Source organism: Boleophthalmus pectinirostris, unplaced genomic scaffold, assembly GCF_026225935.1.
Source record: "Boleophthalmus pectinirostris isolate CB_2022bp ecotype Guang Dong unplaced genomic scaffold, ASM2622593v1 HiC_scaffold_20, whole genome shotgun sequence".
In the NCBI taxonomy this organism is placed as follows: Eukaryota; Metazoa; Chordata; class Actinopteri; order Gobiiformes; family Gobiidae; genus Boleophthalmus; species Boleophthalmus pectinirostris.
The window spans coordinates 26,641,168-26,661,043 of NW_026571153.1; the positions used below are offsets into that span (position 1 = coordinate 26,641,168).

At 39.3% G+C, this 19,876-nt stretch overlaps 1 protein-coding gene across 1 annotated transcript; it reads right to left on the reverse strand.

The window, feature by feature from the left end:
- Positions 1-556: 556 nt before the first annotated feature.
- On the reverse strand, positions 557-19,628 carry serpine1 (serpin peptidase inhibitor, clade E (nexin, plasminogen activator inhibitor type 1), member 1). The gene is made up of 9 exons (XM_020936484.2): positions 19,497-19,628; positions 11,809-12,047; positions 10,238-10,462; positions 9,585-9,779; positions 7,905-8,103; positions 5,995-6,095; positions 5,086-5,172; positions 4,632-4,715; positions 557-2,342 (listed from the first exon to the last, which is right to left on the reverse strand). The coding sequence occupies exons 2-9, from the start codon at positions 12,044-12,046 to the stop codon at positions 2,299-2,301; spliced, it is 1,173 nt and encodes a 390-aa protein (XP_020792143.2). The 5' UTR covers position 12,047; positions 19,497-19,628; the 3' UTR covers positions 557-2,298.
- Between the last annotated feature and the right edge of the window lie 248 nt (positions 19,629-19,876).

Consider the following 19,876-nt stretch of genomic DNA (forward strand, 5'->3'; position numbering starts at 1 on the left):
ATATAAATAATGATTTACTCACTTCCTGGTCTCTGATTTTATAAAATACATTTCCCCCAAAAAGTGTGACTTATAGTTTAGTGCAACTTATATATTTTATATATATATATATATATATATATATTTTTTTTCTTCTTCTTCATTATCCATTTTTTGGCTGGTGCGACTTATAGTCCAGAGCGACTTATAGTCTGAAAAATACAGTACTTGGATGTATTTAAATTTTTTCTTCACCTGCCCAGGGACTGCAGATGGAAAGTAGCTTTAGCTAAATCTGGAATGAAACATCTTTCCTTTAATAACATGAATGTGTTTACCTCTGTTTAAATAAAGCAATAAACTCAACTAAACACTGTCTGGGTTAATACACAAACTTAAATTGATTATAATTTTAGCATTTGAACACTTCTTTTGCTTGGTGATTTAAGTCATTCTTGTTTATTGACTGTAATATATTGCTGCTCTTCCAACTTGACCACTGGAACACAGAAACTCAGAGAAAACATGACGGCTCATCCCTCTCCAAACAGACCATCAAAGAAAGAGTCCATGAAAACTTGTTTATAAAATTTTATTACAAAAATATTTAAATACAAAATAAATACCACAAATATACAAACATGTCTGTACAAGAGCTCCCAGATATTAAAGTTAGTTTGAAGAATGAAGGTGCAACATTTTTCTGAATAAACATCTCAAGAAGTTAAATAGAGTAATAAAATATAGTCTCTTAAGCCCCATTCACACATGCACAAGTCCCAGAACATTTCCTGGGTCTGCATCTAACTCTGTGCTCTCTGACAATGGAATGTAACCATGTAGCGTAACCAGGGTAACCGAACTCATAACCAGGGAAACCAAAGTTGTTACTTAGGAAACAAAGTGGTTGTCCCGGCAATTTTCTGGCTTCATTCACACTTATTGATACTTTGCAGTGACGTCACACGGGGGGTGTTCTACATGTATCTCTATTGGCAGAATGTTCAGCAGTTGCCATGGTGAGGCAATGCACACATTAGCACATACAGCCAAAATTAGGTTTTAAAATAGAAGAAACAATTGTAAACAGATTTGAACAACACATTTTCAGGAGCATGTGATCGATACAAGAGTTCATGGTCCTGTTTAGGTGTTTTCATCAAAAAGGTGAATGCGACTAACTGAACTTGTGACTGTAATTTTATGTGTAATTTTATATTTTTTTGTGTGTATTTGAAACTATAAGGCGCACTTTTTTTTTCTTCGATTTATAATCCAGTGCACCTTACGTATTAATTCTGGTTGTGCTTACTGACCTGAACCTGAACCTATGTGGTACACGGGGCTCAAAAATCTGTCCAAATATTTTTGTACAACTTTGATAAACTACAGACTTGATGGAATGTTGGAGCATTACGGCTGCTGAAGTCAGGAGCCTCATGGAGTAATACACATTCACCAAGACAGGGAAGCACAATCTGCCGACGGATCGTGGACGCCTGGGCTTAGGGATCAGTTTCAAGTGTCGTCCGAGTTTTCACCAAGGCTCGAATCATCACTGAACAGAGAAGTAACAGCGACGAGACTGATTCGGAAAAGTGGAATGTGATCTGGGCTTGATGCCGAAATCGCAAACCTTTTAAACTCAGACACTGAAGATGAAGAATTTGGATTTGTGGAAGAGGAATGAACTGTAAAAGTGAGTGCATTGTTTTGTGTTTTATGTGTTACAACTGAACAATGTTGAGAGTTGTTGTGAATGAATGAATAAAGTTTGATGTATCTGACTTTTGTTTCACTTATTGCACCTTATAATCCTTATGAAAATAGACGAGACAATTCAACATTACTGATATTGTGCACTTTATAATCCGTGCACCTTATAGTCCTAAAAATACGGTACTCTGTTATTATATTATATTGTGATTTGTGAGCTACTGTGTCCAAATAATTTCCCTTATGGCTCTATAAAGTTTGTGTAAATCTTAGAGTGAGTTTTAAGTGCATAAATCAGATCACGTGTTGTAGTTCCAACTAATTCAGTTCTTCATGTTAAAACAAAGCTCAGAATCCGAGCTTCTAACAGAGCAGTGCCTTCCATTATCAGCTGCAAAGTATCATTTCCCAGTAGTTAATTACCAGGGGAATTACCAGCTCAAAAATGCATTAACATCAGTTGTGTCTTCGTTCACACGTGACCCTGTTGTGGCAAAATGCAGGGTCAGGTCGCATGTGTGAATGAGGCTTGATTTAGCTCAAAGCCGAGTCCCTCTTTGACGAAGTTCCTGGCTGAAGAATTCACTTCCAGGCTGGTCCGTGTCAGGGCTGAGGCTGGTTGAACTGTCCCATGAACAGAACCGCTCCTGTGGGCGTAAAGAGATGTCAGTGACGCTGCTGATGAACAGGACAGACTCTTCTAACCATAGACTCTATAGGCAAGTTCACTGTTGATAAAAGCGCGCGTTGCATGCTGGGAATTATTTTGGTCGGCGGCAATAAACACTAATTCAACATGACGGACGGAGCGAGAAAGCACATAAAGGGTATTGATCCCGGTTATTTATCCACTCTAACGGCAGAGGACCCAAGACCATTTGACCAGAAATTGGTCATAAGCATCGATGGACGACAAATCACCCTTTTCAACCCCGACAAAAGTTGGACCAAACCAAATTTCTGGTCGGAATTGCCAACTACCTGGACAAATATTCACTTCAGGCGATATCCACAATGACTTGGTGGAAACTCCTGGGCCATTCACAGCAGAAAAGATGAAAACCTCTAAGAGTCTCGATGTGTTGTTGAACTTGTTGGAGTCCAAGGTTTGTTAGGATCTTCTACGTTTGCTCTGCGAATGTTTGAAAGTCCGTTTAATTCACCGTTAGCGGTTCTTTTCACTCAGAATACGAAAAAGACATTTTCCTTCTTCCCTGCTTCTATTTGTGCATCCGATAATGCAGCAGGAATTTACCATTATCGGGGAGAAATACGCGAGGTTACGCACTGTGTTTTGACGCTACCGTGTTTCTTGCCTCCGACCAAAATATTTCCCAGCATGCAATGCGGGCTTTTAATAATAACAATGACGTCAGCTGAAACTCGCCTATAAAGAGAGTGTGATGTCTCCAAAATGAAGCTCACTGGCCACGTTTACATGATGTTTTTTTTTGTTTTGAATTAAATAGTTCTGATTTAAAATATTCTCCTTGGAGTTTACATGGACATAATAATTCCGAATTGAGGTTTACATGGAAAACACGTTAATTCGCTTTTATTTAATTCTGCTCAGCGTCTGGGGGTGGAGAAGGTTCTGATTGGACAGAGACACCAACGTATTTACATCGAACCGGAAGAAAACACACAGACGAGATCCAAACTTTTTTCGCAGCAACTTTTTGATAATTGTGCAGCAGCTGGAGAATTGTCTCATTGCGCTTTACGTCTGTCAGCTGAGGAGGAGAAGGGAAAAGTGTCGGAGAAGGAGGAAGAAGACAAAGTGAGTGTGAGGCTGCTCTCCCACATCCCGCTCACAAATCCAAAGAGACGTGGATTAAAGTCCGAAGTCAGGACTGGTGGAGCCGGATCGTCCGGATCACGTCAGAAGGACGACAAAACGAGCATCCACCGAACTACCGACATTATTTTTAACAAGAATAAACGTGAAACATGATCCAGGAAGAAATTCATTTGGCTTTAAAATCGGAATAAAACTCCCACTTACTTAATCATTTTCATCATTTAATAATCATTTTCATTAAGAATTGTGTTTACATGGTCATTTTAAAGGAGTTTTAAAGTTCAATTCTTTTAGTTCTTCGCTGCTTTTCCCTTGTCTTCTTCTTTCAGCGAAAAACGGACTTTCTTTGCGGCTAAATTTTGTCTATTGCAGTTAACTGCGAGGAAGATTAGGTCAAAAAGCTAAGAACTGTTGCGTTGGTGGAAAACAGCGTGTGCATCTTGCGTCTGTGGACTGCGTGAAGGCTACGTAAACCACGTACCGGCGGCGCGCAGGCAGGTAACGCTAGAAACGTAGGGAGTTTGATTGATAGCTGTCAGCTAACAGATAACGAGGCAGTGTCGTTATCTATTGGCAAATAGCTGGCCCCAACGTCCAGAGTTGATTTTTATTCTCTTTTTTTTGGTCATCATAATTACAAGGCTACTGCACCTCTATAATGCTATCATTGACAACTTGAAACAAAAAAACAAAAAAAAAATCCTCCATACAACTTTAAGAATTAAGTGTTTACATGGTCATTTTAAAGAGGAATTCATTTTTCTTCAGAATTAAATTTTTTTTGTTCCGAATTAAAACTGTAAACGTGGCAACTGAGTCTAGCAGTAGCAGCAGTCGTATTAGGATAGGAATATATTTACGGACAAAATAGCTAAATAAAAACACCAGGATCATGTATAACGGGTTAATACGAACATTTAAGACCAACACGAGAAGTCAGACAGCAGAAAGAAGGGCGATGTTTTTTCAATACAAAGATTGATTTTGAGTGGACGCAATCAGCAAAATGTAAAAAAAAGCTAACATTTTTGAAGAGCCATAATTTCCTTTAAAATATGAAACCATTTTGATTTCAATTTTTGGGATTGACTGGACAGTTTGATCTGCCTTTTTCTTGTTATTGTCACCATCATACCTGTGTGTTTGTGTTGGACCATGAAGAGAAAGGGCCGGTCCAGAGTGATCTCCTCCACTGCCATCCGCGAAAACATGACGGCAGCTGAAAGAAGAGAGGACATAGTTTAGTAAGGACTGGGCGCTTAGCAATGCTGTCAATCAAAGCTTTGACCGCTGACAGTTACGGTGAGAGAGCAGGTTAGATATGTCCATTTATGCAGTCTGTAGTTAAATAATAGAGGCTAAGAGGCTAAAATTGACCAGGAAATCTTTTATCTTGTCCATGTTCTGACTTTTGCTGTCACCTGTCTGTAAATGTCTCTCCACCCATCACCTCTGCTTCTATCCATTCTCTCTCAGCCTACTAAGCCTCTCCATCTCTTTTCTTAACAAATCTATTGTCTAGTATTAAAACATGTATTCTTTTAGTTAAAATAACGACTAGAACTTGAGCTGTGTTTCTGGAGACTCACCTGAGGCTGCTGCTCCCTTGGTGCCGTGCTCATTGACTTCTAATGTGACTTTCTGCAGAACCTTGGACACACAAAGTCTCTCGTCAGCTGAAAGAAAAGGAACATTCCAAATGTTAGTCAATATCATTTAGTAAATATAAATGTCAATTTATTGAATTAAGAATAATAGAATGTGAACAAAAGTCTGTTAACAAAAACATTCTTATTCTGGGAGGGTAATGTAGTGGGTTGAAAAACACTGTATTTAAAGTTTTATGTGGAAACACACACACCCTTTATTAATTTTTTTGTATTCTTTCTAATGTCTTTTATTTTGGGTGCAATACACATCTCGACCAGTAGATGGTGCTGTTAGTGCTACTGTGGGGACTAGAGGGACACAGCGCAGGCTCAGCTTCAGAATGAAACTGCTGTGGCCAGACTCATGTCTCTTCTTCGTCTATCCACAGGGATGATTAGAAAGTTCTTCTATTAACTCACACTTGATCCAAACACATTTGAGATAATTGTGTAAAGGCTTTAAACCAACTGTGAAAGTTTCAGAGTTTTATGTATTTTTGTACTGTTTCATATAGGCCTGTTTCTAACGTCCACCATGTTTAGTATTAAGTAGTAAAGTAGTAATAACATATTTCAAGCTCTATTTAAGCAAAGTCATTTGCTGAAGTGTCTGGGGGTGGGGGAACCAAACACATACTAAAGTAAGTTTACACACAGATACAGAAACTGCTCAAATCCAAGTGTGAGGCAGCTGCCATTTGTATTTTTCCTGTAGTTTATTCGGAGGCAGGTCTGGGAGGACTATTTCAGATCTAAACATGGTCTGAAAACGATATCTTCATCCTGTAAACAGGCCTCTTTTGTCTATTTTTTTTGGACTGAAGCAATTTTTGATGAAAAAGAACATACTGGTGATGCGTGTGAAGTCCGCAGTTGCCAGGTTGAACATGTTTCCCAGTCCCATGTTGCTGAGCACCTTCTTCATGTCCAGATCAGATGCTAGAGTGAATCTGTGAGAACAAAAACAAATTGCAATTTTTTAAGTATTCCAATATTTAAAACGTAGGATTCTATTCAGAGTGCACATTGTAAACAACATATGAACTGATGAACTAACAAAATACAATAATTCCATTTCAGAACATGTTTGTAGAGCTCTAAAGTACAGATAAAACTGATGTTTTTCTATAAAAAATTAGGAGGGAAAAACATGTCATTGATATTTTGTTGTTTGTGATAGTAGTGATGGGTGAATCGATACCAGATATTGATATAATATATCAACTCAGGAAAAGTATTAATTCTCTTTTGTTTGTAAAAATCCCTCAGTCTCTCAGTCCTCGCTACACTGAATGGAGCAGACCACAGACATCATCTGTCTCTTACTAAACTCCATCCTAAACATGATACAGGGTTTACTGAGCTGAGCTCTTCCCTGGCTCCATCACACTGGTACAGGTCTGTGGAGGACACTTACTATAGGGAAATATGATGCAGGATTTCTTCCAGCACATCACAAGAAGGTCTACAGGTCTAAGATGGGGGACAATGGGAGGCTAAGTGTCTCGGTCTACTATAAGAAGACCCACACAGACCACTACCTCCTCGTCTCCTCACACCCTGCAGTTATCCACACGCTAGGGCCAGTCAACACTCTGTTATAGAGAGCAGATTCTGTCTCAGAGTGTCAGAGTTCCTCATGTGCGTGAGGAGCAGTGGAGGTGTGGTTATGGAGACTGGACCTTTGCCAGGGTTAACAACCAGAGGCTCATACCTCCCTTCCCTACATAAACAATTTATCAGAACAGCTGAAGAGCTTGTTCTCCATACATGGCATCAGCACTGCCTTGAAACCCATTAACACAAGGGCAGGAAAGCAGGAGGAGTGTGAAGATAAAGTGGAGCACAGAGGCTTGCAACAGCATGTTAGTGAAAACAGCTGGAGAAGTGCCTCTATCAACACCACCGCAACATGTCTTCTGGTCTGGACTGTGCTGTGCACCTGCACATGAAGGAGAAGAGCCTTTGCCAACAGCCACACCCTCCTGTTGGATCAAGAGCCTCTTTAGTTTGAGAGAGGCCTAAGACGAGCCCTAAACAGACTCAGACATGGAAGACTACACTTGCAGCTCTCTCACATCTGAGACAAAACCACACCACTGCTGCCCCAGGTCTTTTTTGGTGACACCACCACCACCTTTACATCTGAAGGGGAGCAGCAGTCACCTACACAAGTCCTGAAGAGGCTGTCCGGATGGGTTTTAAACTAAGTAAGCCAGGTAGTTCTTGTTTCAATAATACTTAAAAAAATAAATAAATAAATAAAATAAAATTTGTAGTCTGAAACTAAGTTGTTTTTAATATAGTTTTCTCTGCACATAAATGTATTTTTCTAGATCACACACAATAATCAATATTGCAAGAAAATAAATATATTGCAGCAGTACTGTTTTCCATTTCACAGTAACTTACTGCTTAAAAGAAAAAAAGGCAGATTTGATCCATTTCGATATTTGGCCTTGGATTAGTAAGGTTTTATTTTGAGTTAGACTAGTAAATAAAGAACTTTTATTTTTATTTAACTGAACCTATTGAGTCAAAAAGTATGTTCAAATATCAAATAATAAATCACTGGTATCGTCCGTCCATAGTTTGCAGAGGACATTCTATTACATACAATTCTACTACCTCAGATTGCAATTGTAATTACTGTGACATAAACTGTTCATCCCTATTGAACACCCACCCAACCTGCCAACCTCACCCACCAGCCCCACCCAGCCAGTCCCACCCAACCAGCCCCACAGCACCCGTCCTACCTGGGCATGGCCAGCTGTCTCTTGACCAGTCTCATCCCCTCTCTCCACCTCCTCAGGGTGTGACTGGTCAGCTCTGTGGACAGGACGCTCAGAGGGACGTCACGTTCGAATGGAGAGACCAGGAGCATGCTCAGTGAGTCCCCCTCGTAGGGCACTTCGATCACGTCGTAGTCCACTCCCCCGGCGGTCACAAACTCCCCTGTGAGAACAGACACATGGGATGAGTTGTTTGGACGCCACATGAATGACCAGAATGTATTTGGTGACATTAAAGGTGCACTGTGAAACTTTTCTGGACTCTCTCTGTGCAGTTGTTATTACTCCATAGAGACAAGCAGGTAACAAATCAGATCTATGGAGAGGAATGCCCACTCACAGTAACAATACATATTTTTCAAAGTATATTTTATAGCAGTCACAATACCCCCACTGGAAATATTGCAATGTGCACCTTCAAGAGTTTTCTGGCAACAATCATAAATCATTTAAATTTCCCAATCTTGAAACTTTTGAACTCAATTTAACTGTAAGTATATCTTCTTTCTAGACTAGACCAAAGTAAAAATCCTTAAAATATTACTTAAAGAAATGTTAACCAATTCTAGATTTTGCAGAGCTCTTTACACCAAGGAACCATTCAAGCACTGACGCACCAAAACACTAAAACATTCATAAACCAGCGTCCAGAGAATGTCTCACGGAAGGACACAACAGCAGCAGTATGTGTTGGTAGTAGTGAGGATTCCAAACAACTGAAACAACTGAAACAACTGAAACAACTGAAACAACTGACATTTTCTTCATTTCTTGGCCTGTTGGACTTGTTTGACAGGACATTAGAGTCTTAAATTGGAGTGAAGAGAGATAGCCAATCCGTGTATCATTTGTTCATTCCTTTTTCAATATAAAACTAAAAGTAAGAAAACGAAAAAACTGTTTTCTTCATTATTTATCTCCAAAACCAAAATGAAAAAACGGATAAAGATTAGTTTTTTCAGTTTTGTGTTGGAAAATGGAAAAAACGTTTACGTGACTTCCGTGACTGTGATGCCGGACATTTGCACTGCATACGGACTGAATCAGGACCAGGACCAGACCGGAACCAGACTGGGACTAAGACCAGGACCAGACTGGGACCAGAGTGGGACTGAGACCGAGACCAGAGCGGGACCAGACCGGAGGCTCAGAGCCCAGTTCGAAGCTGAGGCTTGGACCCCACAGTGGCTCAGAGTCAAAGCTCGGAGTCCGCTCTGGTCCCGTTCTGGTCCCGGTCCTGGATCAGTCCTGGTTCAGTCCATATGCGGTGCAAAAGTCCAGCATCACAGTCACGGAAGTCACGTAAACGGGTGTTATCCGTTTTTTCCATTCTTCATTTAAATACAAAATCAAAAAACTAAAAAAAACAACAAATCGTTATCTGTTTTTTCAAGAAAACTGTTGTTTTTTTCATTTTCTTATTTTTGGTTTTATATTGAAAAACAAATGAACGAATAATACATGGATTATAGACGTACCAGAAATGTCCACAACTTTTCTTTTAATACAGAAGTACTGGCTGCTACCATCTAACCGGGCGATGTGTGAGTGACTGTATCAAAGTAATTCCTTGTGGATCAATGAAGTTCGCCTAAGTCTAAGTCTATCTACAGATTGTCTAAGTGAAAATGTGTGTGTCCTGACCGTAGTGGAAGCGGTCTGTGAGCCTCATCATGTGCACTGGGGTCTGGGTCCCGTTGGCGCACAGGAACATCCTCTCCTGGGTGAGCCGGGGGTCGAACGGGACCTTCCACAGCCCGTGGAAGTGCAGCGCGTTCAGCATCACCAAACGTGTCTCCTCCGTCAGAGAACCGTTAGCCAGGAAGTTTGAGATGGCTCCTAAACAAGACAAAGACTTTATTAATAACATCTGTCTGTGTGTTACAAAATCCTACATTTAGAATCTTAGTTTGAGCAGTTTTAAGGTATCAAAACTATGGCTTTAAGTATCACCCAGTATCCGATATTGACCAATACCAGCTTAGAAATTGAAAATAGATTTTTTTTCTCTTAAAACGTTGTTAACAAATTTGATCCAGTTGCAGTTTATTTATCACAGAAGTAAATCTCAACAACTTTGCATGAATTAAAGTTCAAACATTCTGCGACATCCTGGGCCTACATCAGTCTGTAAATAGTCTCATTACGTCCAAAAGGTCCAACCAGGATGTCGACTGAACCGATGTCATGGAACTGATTCCCGATCCAGCTAATTTTCTTGTATTGCCGGCAATATTCAACACCAGTATCAGTATCGAGACATTTCTACTACTTATAATTAACAATAGTGAAAATACCGTTGGTGTTGTCGGAGACCCAGGCGTTGATGATGCTGACCGCCTCCTCCGGCCGGCTGAAGTCCACCTGGTGAGGGTGTGTGAGGAAGGCTTTGGCCAGGGCTCGTCTGTAGCCCTTCTCTATGGACATCTTTCTCTCCACCAGGACCCCGGTGGCAACGTCCACGCCCTCCTCCGCGGACACGTCCCTCTGGAGGAGACGCTGCTGCCGGGCCATGCCTCGCTCTGGAACAACAACAGCACCATTTGATTTGAGTCCATATGTTAAAGCTGCTTCAGAACATACACATTATTATTCAGTTTTTTCTAATGTTCACTTAAAGCTCCTATAGTAAACAAAATGGACTCTTCTGAGCTTTAAGCTGTAATCACTGTTAACTTCCTGTATCACCACATGACATCACAAGGTGGAACAGTGTTTTCCATGTGAGGGAGGAACTCAGGCTAAATGTGCAGGGTTTGTGAGTTAAATGTGTGAATAAAACAAAACACAACTCCAGGTCTGTTTGTGATGAGGAAACTACATTATAATATAAATCAGAAAATAGCTTAACCTTTCCAGACCGACAGTACCATATGTACAATACCTGGGAATCCAACCATACAAGATAGAAACTTTTTTTCCTTGAAACACTGAGATTTGCAACTTTCTGAGCATATTTTTGTCATTATCCTACATCACATGCACGCTGCGTGGTAATGCAGGGAAAACAAGTGTCCAATAGGAACTTTGTTTTTGGCCAAACTCATGTGCTCATGTGCTCCATGATCCATTTTGGCCCAAACTCTGCCAAAGAATGTAACGAGTCAAAATGGCCGATGATCTGAGCGTCTGTATTCGTAACAACTGAAAAAGCTGAAACTCTAAGTGCACTTATTTCTCAAATAAATGGAAAATTACAAATCTTGGTCTGTGTAATTGTGCATCTTTTGCAGTTTTTATTTTCAGGTTTATTTGAGTCCAAATGTCCAAATCCAAATGTAATAAACCCCATGGAAATGCAGAAGTGATGTGGCTCTGAGCCCTGGACCTGACACCAGCTGCTTCCATGACTGACACCAGGAAGGTTCATTGCACTTTTTTTTGTTTTGTTTGTTTGTTTGTTTGTTTTTTTGAAGCAATAAGGAGATGTTGAGTTTACTTACACACTTGATATTTTGTAGCTAAGGCCCTAAATTAAGTATTTTTTATATCCAAAAAATGTTTATACATGTTTGCTGTGTGTTTTGTATGAAAGAGTGTGAATTTTATTATCCTTTTTTCTTTCTTTTTCATTTGTATTTCTGGTCCTGTAGTTTTTATTACAGTCATATAACACAACTACAGCAACAGATTGTGAAATAACAGGCTGTACTGAAAAAAAGGATGTATCACACTTCATTAGGGGTAAAAGGAGGAGTTTTAATAACAAAATTAAGAAAAAAAATTCCAGACGAGGACAAAAGTACTAAAACTGCCCTCAGGTCTAGAAGGGTTCATATGGCCCTTTAAAATGAACTAGTTCTTTTTTCATCAAATACAAGAATCACAGTTTTCTGCCTTACTGAACAAAGTTGTGAACAGTGTGTACCTCTCATAGAAAATCCCATTGCGGCGGTCAGAGCCTTGTGCGTGTGTCCGCCGGCGCCCAGCTGAGCCAGGGACATCACCGCGGTAATTCCGAACGGAGAGAAGACCACGCTCTGGTTGGACCGGTCCTGCGACAGTCCTGAGAAGACCTTAAAGCCGAAGTCCATCTGCGCGTCCATCAGGGAGCCGCGGACCAGGGCGGCCGGGGTCAGCAACAGGCAAATACACAGAGCAAACATTCTGCAAAATAAAGAGAATGGGGATTAAGTTGGAGGAAATACTATGTTTTTATGAGGTTATTTTCAGATTTATGTTATAATGTTGTTTTCCTTGTCGTTGAGTTTTGTTTCATTTGCACATGTTTAACACACAAACCCTGCACATTTAGGCTCTTATGTGTTTTATCTCAAACTGAAAACACTCTGTTCCATTTTGTAATGTCATGTCGTATCAAAGGAAGAGCTCCACTGTGTTTTTAAACTTCACACACCTTCACTAGAGACATTTGGGTCATTTCAGCTCTAGAACTGCCAATCTCTACTGAATTAGATGTAACAGGAACCTGAAAATGACCACAGTCATGACATCACAAGGTGGAACAGAGCATTTTGAGCTTTGGAAATGTAGACAGACTAAAAATAATGGATTATACAAATGTGTGAATGGAGCAAAACACAACTTCAACTATGTTTCTGATGTGGTCACAACATTAGAACATGGCTAAAAGGTCACATGAGTCAATTTTGTGTAATATAGGACCTTCAAAACAATGGCAACAAACCAACAGCATTGGCGACATTCGTAAAACGTGAACTCAGAATGACTATAAAACAAATCTAACACAGTTTATGAATTGTGATGACATTTTTGTGTTGATTTTACAATATAATGCAGAAAAAAAAGACAAAAAATTAAAATATATAAAGCCCATAAAACAAATCGACACACACACAAATCTAAATATAGAAAGAATAGAAAATAAATAAAGCCAGATTTCTACACCTTAAAGAAAATTTGTTCAGAACCACACAGTGTATGTCAGATTTTTTCAGGTCTGACTTTCAAAAAAACATCTACAATCCAGCGTTGTACAGAAGGTGACACAGGGGTTTTCCACTTTAAAAGAACATGGAGAAAAATCCCACACACCGTCTTACTTGCAAATAGTGAAATTTATTCAGACAAACTGTGCAACGTTTCGGCACTAGACCTTCGTCAGGCAAACAGAATGAGAGCTCAGGTGGCCATCTTAAATAGGGTGTGGCAAGCACCCAAGGGTGACCGCACACTCACACAAAGGGAAGCATTTTGGATTCACACTCTCCAAACTTTAGCTCCAAAAGGACTCAATGATCATTTTAACCTTAGCATCTGAAGTTTGTCCTAATAAATTTCACTATTTGCAACTAAAACGGTGTGCGGGATTTTTCTCCATGTTCTTGGGCTGCTCCTTCTCCTCCAACACACCCATCTCTAGGAATTGATGTGCGAGGCTCTCATTCTTTCAACCAGTTTAAAAGAATAAAACGATGAGTCAGTAGAGTCCTAAAAGCAATCACCATCTCCAGGTAAGACCCCGAACAGCACAATAAGAGGACCTGGTGAGATCTGTACTCCTAACACTGTGGATAAAGCCTCAAATCTGCTTTTCCAGTGTCCTTCTAAACCAGGGCGAGACCAGAACATGTGAAGAAGTGCAGCCTCACTGATCTCGCCTCTGAATTGTGATTACATTTTGAACAATGCAAAGTAAACTGTTATTAGTTTTACACCATACCACCCACCCACCGCCCACCGACCTCCACCCACCGACCTCCACCCAGTCATAACAGTTCTGCCAACTTCGATGCCACAGTTTAAGCTTTAAGGTTTGTACAAAGAGGAAGAGCCTGTAAATGTTAGCATTAAAATATAACGCTCTGGACTCCATATGTCCCAAAGTGTCTGTGAGTTTGGACAACGGCTCAGACCACACACGAGTTATGAAAATATTAACATTCAGTAGGACATGCTACAGAACGAGCATGTGTGTGTAGGTGTCATGGAGTCACACACAAATGGCCCCACTCACTGCACTAGAAAACTATGAGATACGTGTGGATTTTTATTTTGAAAATATAAAAAGCCGTTCATATTGTAATTCTATTATGTTATATATATATATATATATTATTTTATATTTATTATATATATATATATATATATATATATATATTTTATATTTTTTTAGTGTTTACTTTTAGTAGGATATGTCAGAGGTGGAGACTTGCAAGACTTGAGACTTGACTTTACTAAAACATGGGACTTAACTTGGACTTGAAGGACTTGGGACTTGACTTGGTGCTTTTCCTAAAAGTACTGCAATGAGTTACTAGAAAATACTTTTCTCTTTACAGTTGATAAATAAGGTGGTGAATTTTGCACCACCTCAAACTAGAACAAACTGGAACATGTCCCTCTCATTTCCATTTGGTACTTTAGATGGAATTGAAGTACTGCGATGTGGTATCCTCAAATGTACTACAGTAATATACAATAATGTAAACAGTACAATGCAGTAAAACAGAGGGAACTACAAAAAACATGATCCTTCCATTTCAGTGCAGACTACATGACAAAATAACTGCACTTTTTAAATCTGAATTCTTTCTGTTCTGACCGTAATGATTCACACTAAGATCATGTCAGGACATTTAAAAAGAAAAACTAGCATTTCTACAACTCTTATATAAATACTCATATATAAATATACCAGGACTTTTTAAGTACAGTTTAGTTTAAAATTCATATAAATTGCAAAAATCTAAAGACTTGGACTTGACTTATGGGCCAGTGACTCGAGACTCAACTTGGACTTGCAAATATTTGACTTGGGACTTGACTCGGACTTGAGGTCAAAGACTTGAGACGTAGTTGAGACTTGCAAAACAATGACTTGATCCCACCTCTGGTATAAGTACACGCAAACTCCACAGTGAAAAACTCGACTTTTGCAGGGATCTTCTACAGAGCCTCATTTCTATCCCACGCAAAATTGACTCTTATAAGTGTTAAGTCGTGTTAGAATGTTGAGACCTCCTCAAAAACACACCTGGACTTGCGTTTTGTTTCATTTACATATGTTTTTTGTTTTTTAATTAGTCTACATCACCAAAGCTCAAAATAAATTGTGATGTCATGAAGCGGTAGATTGCAGGGCTGAAATGATCCAAATGATTCTAGTGAAGGTGCATGTGTGAGTTTAAAAACACAGTGGAGCACTTCCTGTGTTACCACATGACATCACAATGTGGTTTGAAAGAAGAACTCCGCCTAAATGTGCAGGTTTGTGTGTTAAACGTGTGTGAATGAAACAAAACACAACTCCAGGTGTGTTTGTGATGAGGAAACCACATTAGAACATAGTGTAAAAATAGCGTCATACAGGCCCTTTAAATAAAAATAAACATCTGATTCCTAAATTTTCATCAATTCAACATTTAATTGGTTACAGTCTCTTAGTTTTTTGTTTATTTGTCCAGTATATCCTCTAAATCATCTCTAACCACGGTGACTAAAACTGTGTGGAGTAAAATTTTCACCTGGGGGTCTGTTAGTAATGAGGATTGTATGTACTTTTTACGAGTGTGGAACCCGCAGTATTTGCCCTCTCCTGGGTGTATTTGAGAGGTACTTGCGATTGAGTCACGGCGCTTCAGTGGTGCAGTGGAAAAATCTGCTTTACCGGTAACATATGCTCACCAGACGTCAGGCTCTGTTTACTCCACCTCTCACAGAGCGATGGAGAAACCACGGGCGGAACACAACACACGGGCCCGGGCGCTGAACCTGCGGCGGCCTGTTACCACGCTTCTGCACAATTACTCACTTCAACAGGGGGGAAAACATGTACGCGCTGGTGACTAATGACTAATGATTTTCTGTGCTGTTGTGTCTACGGGAGGTGGTGGTAGTGGTGGGTGGTGCGGCGGGTGAGGTCACGCACCAGCTGAAGATTCTAGACTCCGTATGTTACTTAACTGTCTGGAAGTTTGGGCAAAGACAAGAGAAAAGCAGAGACCAGAGTCCTTCTAGAACATGACGCATAATTGACTCTAGTGAGTGTTAAGTCATGTTAGAATGTTTTTTTACATCAACAAAAACAGACTTGGAGTTGTGTTTTTCTTATTCTGTTATTAGTCTGTCTGCATCTCCAAAGCTCAAAATGCTCTGTTCCACCTTGTGATGTCATGAAGTGGTAGTATTCAAGTGAACAGCTCCTTTTATGTTTTGTTAAGTAGAGATGGGAAATCCCGGGTCATGGTACGCCACCTGATCTCTCTCTCTCATCTAATATATTGAGAGAGAGAGAGAGAGAGAGATTAGAGATAGATAGAGAGATATAGATATAAAAATAAAAAACAAATATAAAATCACCTACAAGTTAAATGTCAAACTGGAGCTATTTGCAATGATTAAAACAACCTGCAGAGGCTCATGATGTCTGTCCTATAGAGACCTGAATAAGGACTAAACCAGGACTGAACCAGGACTTAACCAGGACTGAACAAGGACTAAACCAGGACTAAAACACATCTCTCTCTCAATTCCAAGATTAGTCCTGGTTTAGTCTTGGTTCAGTCTTGGTTCAGTCCTGGTTTAACCAGCGGTGAGGAGCTATGAGATACAGATCAAACCCAACAGATTCTTCATTAAAATCGTCTGCATAAATAAACTCAACTCAATCATAACCACTATAGATCCACATCAGCCCGTTTGATCAGATAATTCAGCTCTGATCACATTTGTTTACGTTTTACAGAAACGAAACTTAAGACTGCATGGCTCATTTACATAAACTATTAGTGGTGATAAAAACAGCTCACTCCTTGTGCCGCTGATGTGGTTCAGCTTCTTTTGGACTAAATGGCACGACTCAGTGGATTATGTGTGTTCTTTTTGTGAAAGAAAAGGTGCTGATGATGGTGAGTGTGTTCTGTGCATATATCGTACAGGAGATAGTTCATGTTTTAGCTTTTAAGTGATCATACGAGTGCAGATTTAGTGCAGCTCTTTATTTTACAGTGATTTCACTCATGTATGATCACTTTACTTATTTTGTTACTGTTGTGATGAAAAGACTGGAAAGTGTTTGTCTTTTGGACGCATGCACACTCAACTTTATGTTGCAGTAACCGTGATACTGCGTATACATGCCACAAGTATCCCTGTTACTATTGGAATATACCAGCTACAGTATCCCAGTTTCTAATAACCAGGATACTGCCATAACTGGGATACTGTGTTTACATGCACCATGAAGAAACCGGGACACTCAAAAACCCGATCATTATAACATGACTTAAAGCTCAGAAGAGTCAGTTTTGTGTAATATAGGACCTAGTGAGAGTAAAATTCCAAGGATTACATCATGAGTGAGAGAAATGCAGCGATGACTCTGTTTGAACACATTATGTCACCCTTTTCCATCTCATCATTTAAGCAAAAGCAAACCACATCATCTGTTTGTGGGTAATTACTCATTTAAAGACAAAGAAAAGCATGTACTTGACTTGAGACATTTGTATGAGGTGACTAGATATTCAAAACAAAAAACTGGGATGTCCCTGCTTTGAGTTATAATAAAACTGTGAAACGAGTGTGGAATTAAGGAAAACAGCCTCTATTCACGCTAACATCACAAACCAGGAAGACGTTTGGAAACATGCGATGAAACTTCCAGTGTCGGGAACTACACCGGAAGTTTTTGTCACATCTTTCCAAACATCTTCCTGGTTTGTAGATGCAAAACAACTTTCTCCAGCTAAACTCAGACAAGACTGAAGTCATAGTGTTTGGTCCACAAAAACAAAGAGACAGAGTCAGCATCTCCTCCAGTCTCTCTCGAAGAAAACCTTCAAATCAGGCGAGAAATCTAGAAGTAATAATGAACTCAGACTTGAACTTTATCAGCCACATCTTTATCATCAATTTGCATCAGATTTTATCCCCATTTCTCACAATATGGTCATCAGTTACACCAAAACTATTCTCCAGCAGCAGTTGACTACAGATGTGATGTAGACAAACGACTCGAGGTTGAAATGACTCTGACTCATCCCTTTAAATGCGATATAAAAATAAAAATGACTTGACGTAAGAATTTCATTGTGAGAAAAATCTTACATCACAACAAAACAAAATCTAATCAAGTTAAGATGACTTGAATTAAAAACGTTTTATCATGATTTGAGTCAGTTTCACTTGACAAATGAAATGATCTGCCAGTGCAACAAGACTTTTGGACTTAAAATATGAAAATACATTTCACTGTACTTAAAATAAGAAAAACAACAACAACTCTCTTCACTTAAAATATGAAACAAAGTCGAATGTTGCTAGAATTAAGAAAAACACACTTATTCCACTGGCAAATCATTTTACCAGTCAATTTGAATTAACTCAAATAAAGTCAAATGTTCTGAATTGAAGTCATTTTAACTTATGAAGATGTTTTGTTTTGTTTTTTCCCAGTGTAGAAATAATAAAAATCTTAGAAATGAGTGAACATAGAGTCGACTCGCTCTCGGTGACAGTGATTTCTTGAGAAGTTTAAACCACAACATGGAAGTTCTCGAGTGTAATTCTATTTACACACATTTTTCTTAAAAGGCACAGTACGGAACATTTCACCTGAATTGTAAATAGAAAGTTAAAACCACGTTTCAGAACATTCTTCATGGACATGGATAGGTTTTATTTTAGGGATGTAACAATAACCGGAATATCGTGATATCGTATTGTAAAAAAGTATCGAGAGCTGTCACAATATATCGAATCACAAGTTCCTTTGCTTAAATACAGGTTTTATAGCAGCTACAGCTTATGAACATCAGGAAACTACATCTCCCATGATTCATTTCAGCGCAGCCAACATGAAGAAATATGAGTTTTACTTGAATTCTTAGGATTACGATGGAAATAATTCACACCAGAATCTTATCAAAGTATTTTAAACGCAAAAACGTGTCCTATCCACAATTATATCCGCCTCTTCAAAATATCATAACAAATATCGTATTGTGAGATGTATATCGTGATAATATCGTACCAAGATATTTTATGGCTTAATGTGGAAGATTACAGGCAAAGGAACAGGATTTTAGGCAAAGTAAGAGTCGGGTTTGTGGAGATGCGAGCGCACTCAGTAAGGACACATTCGGTTTACAATTGCAGTAAATTATTAACTATTATCTGGCCAAAAAGTTACACACTGTGCCTTTAAACTCACATAAAAATAGTAGATGTTTTGTGAGATGTTCTAAATCGTATTACAGTGTTTTTTTATTCAAGTTTTTAATTTAAAGCCAAAAAAACTGCAATTCTTCTATCATGTTTTATACGATACTTGAACCTCAGTCAAGACATTTACAGAACTGGCATCATACAGTGTAAATATTATATTATTCTTAGAATTAATACAATAGAAGTAGTAGTAATAGCAGTAATATTTTAGGATCATCTAAAAAAACAAACAAAAAAAACAACAACATCCTTCTATGTGATTCAGTCTGTACTAGTATATGCAACATTTTAAGATTTTAATCCCATTCAAAAGGCAAAATATCATGTTTTAAATGGTTAATCGCCATGGTAACAGTCCCAGTTGTGCTCACTGTGGAAAGCGTGGATGAATAAAAGCGTTCTTACCTGAGCGGTGTGCTGTTGTGCTGGTGTGCTGTTTGTCTTGTTCTTCAGTCGTTCAGAGCTCCTCACGTCTCGGCTTCTGCTTCGTCAATGTGTCCGTCCTGAAAGAGCGTCAGGGTTTTATAGAGAACAAGCCCCCTCCCCTCCCTTTTCTCTTTCTCTCTGTTGCTCTCTTCTTCTCCCTCTCTCCCTCCTCTCACTCTCTCTCAATTACTGATGGTGATGTCATAGATGTGTCTGGTTCCACTTCCTCCTGATTCCTCCTCTCCTCTTTCCTCCTCTTCTTCTCTCCCCTCTTCTCCTCTCCCCCTCCTCCTCTTCCCTCTCCTCCTTTCCTCATCTTCCCTCTCCTCCTCTTCTTCTCTTACTCTCCTTTACTCTCC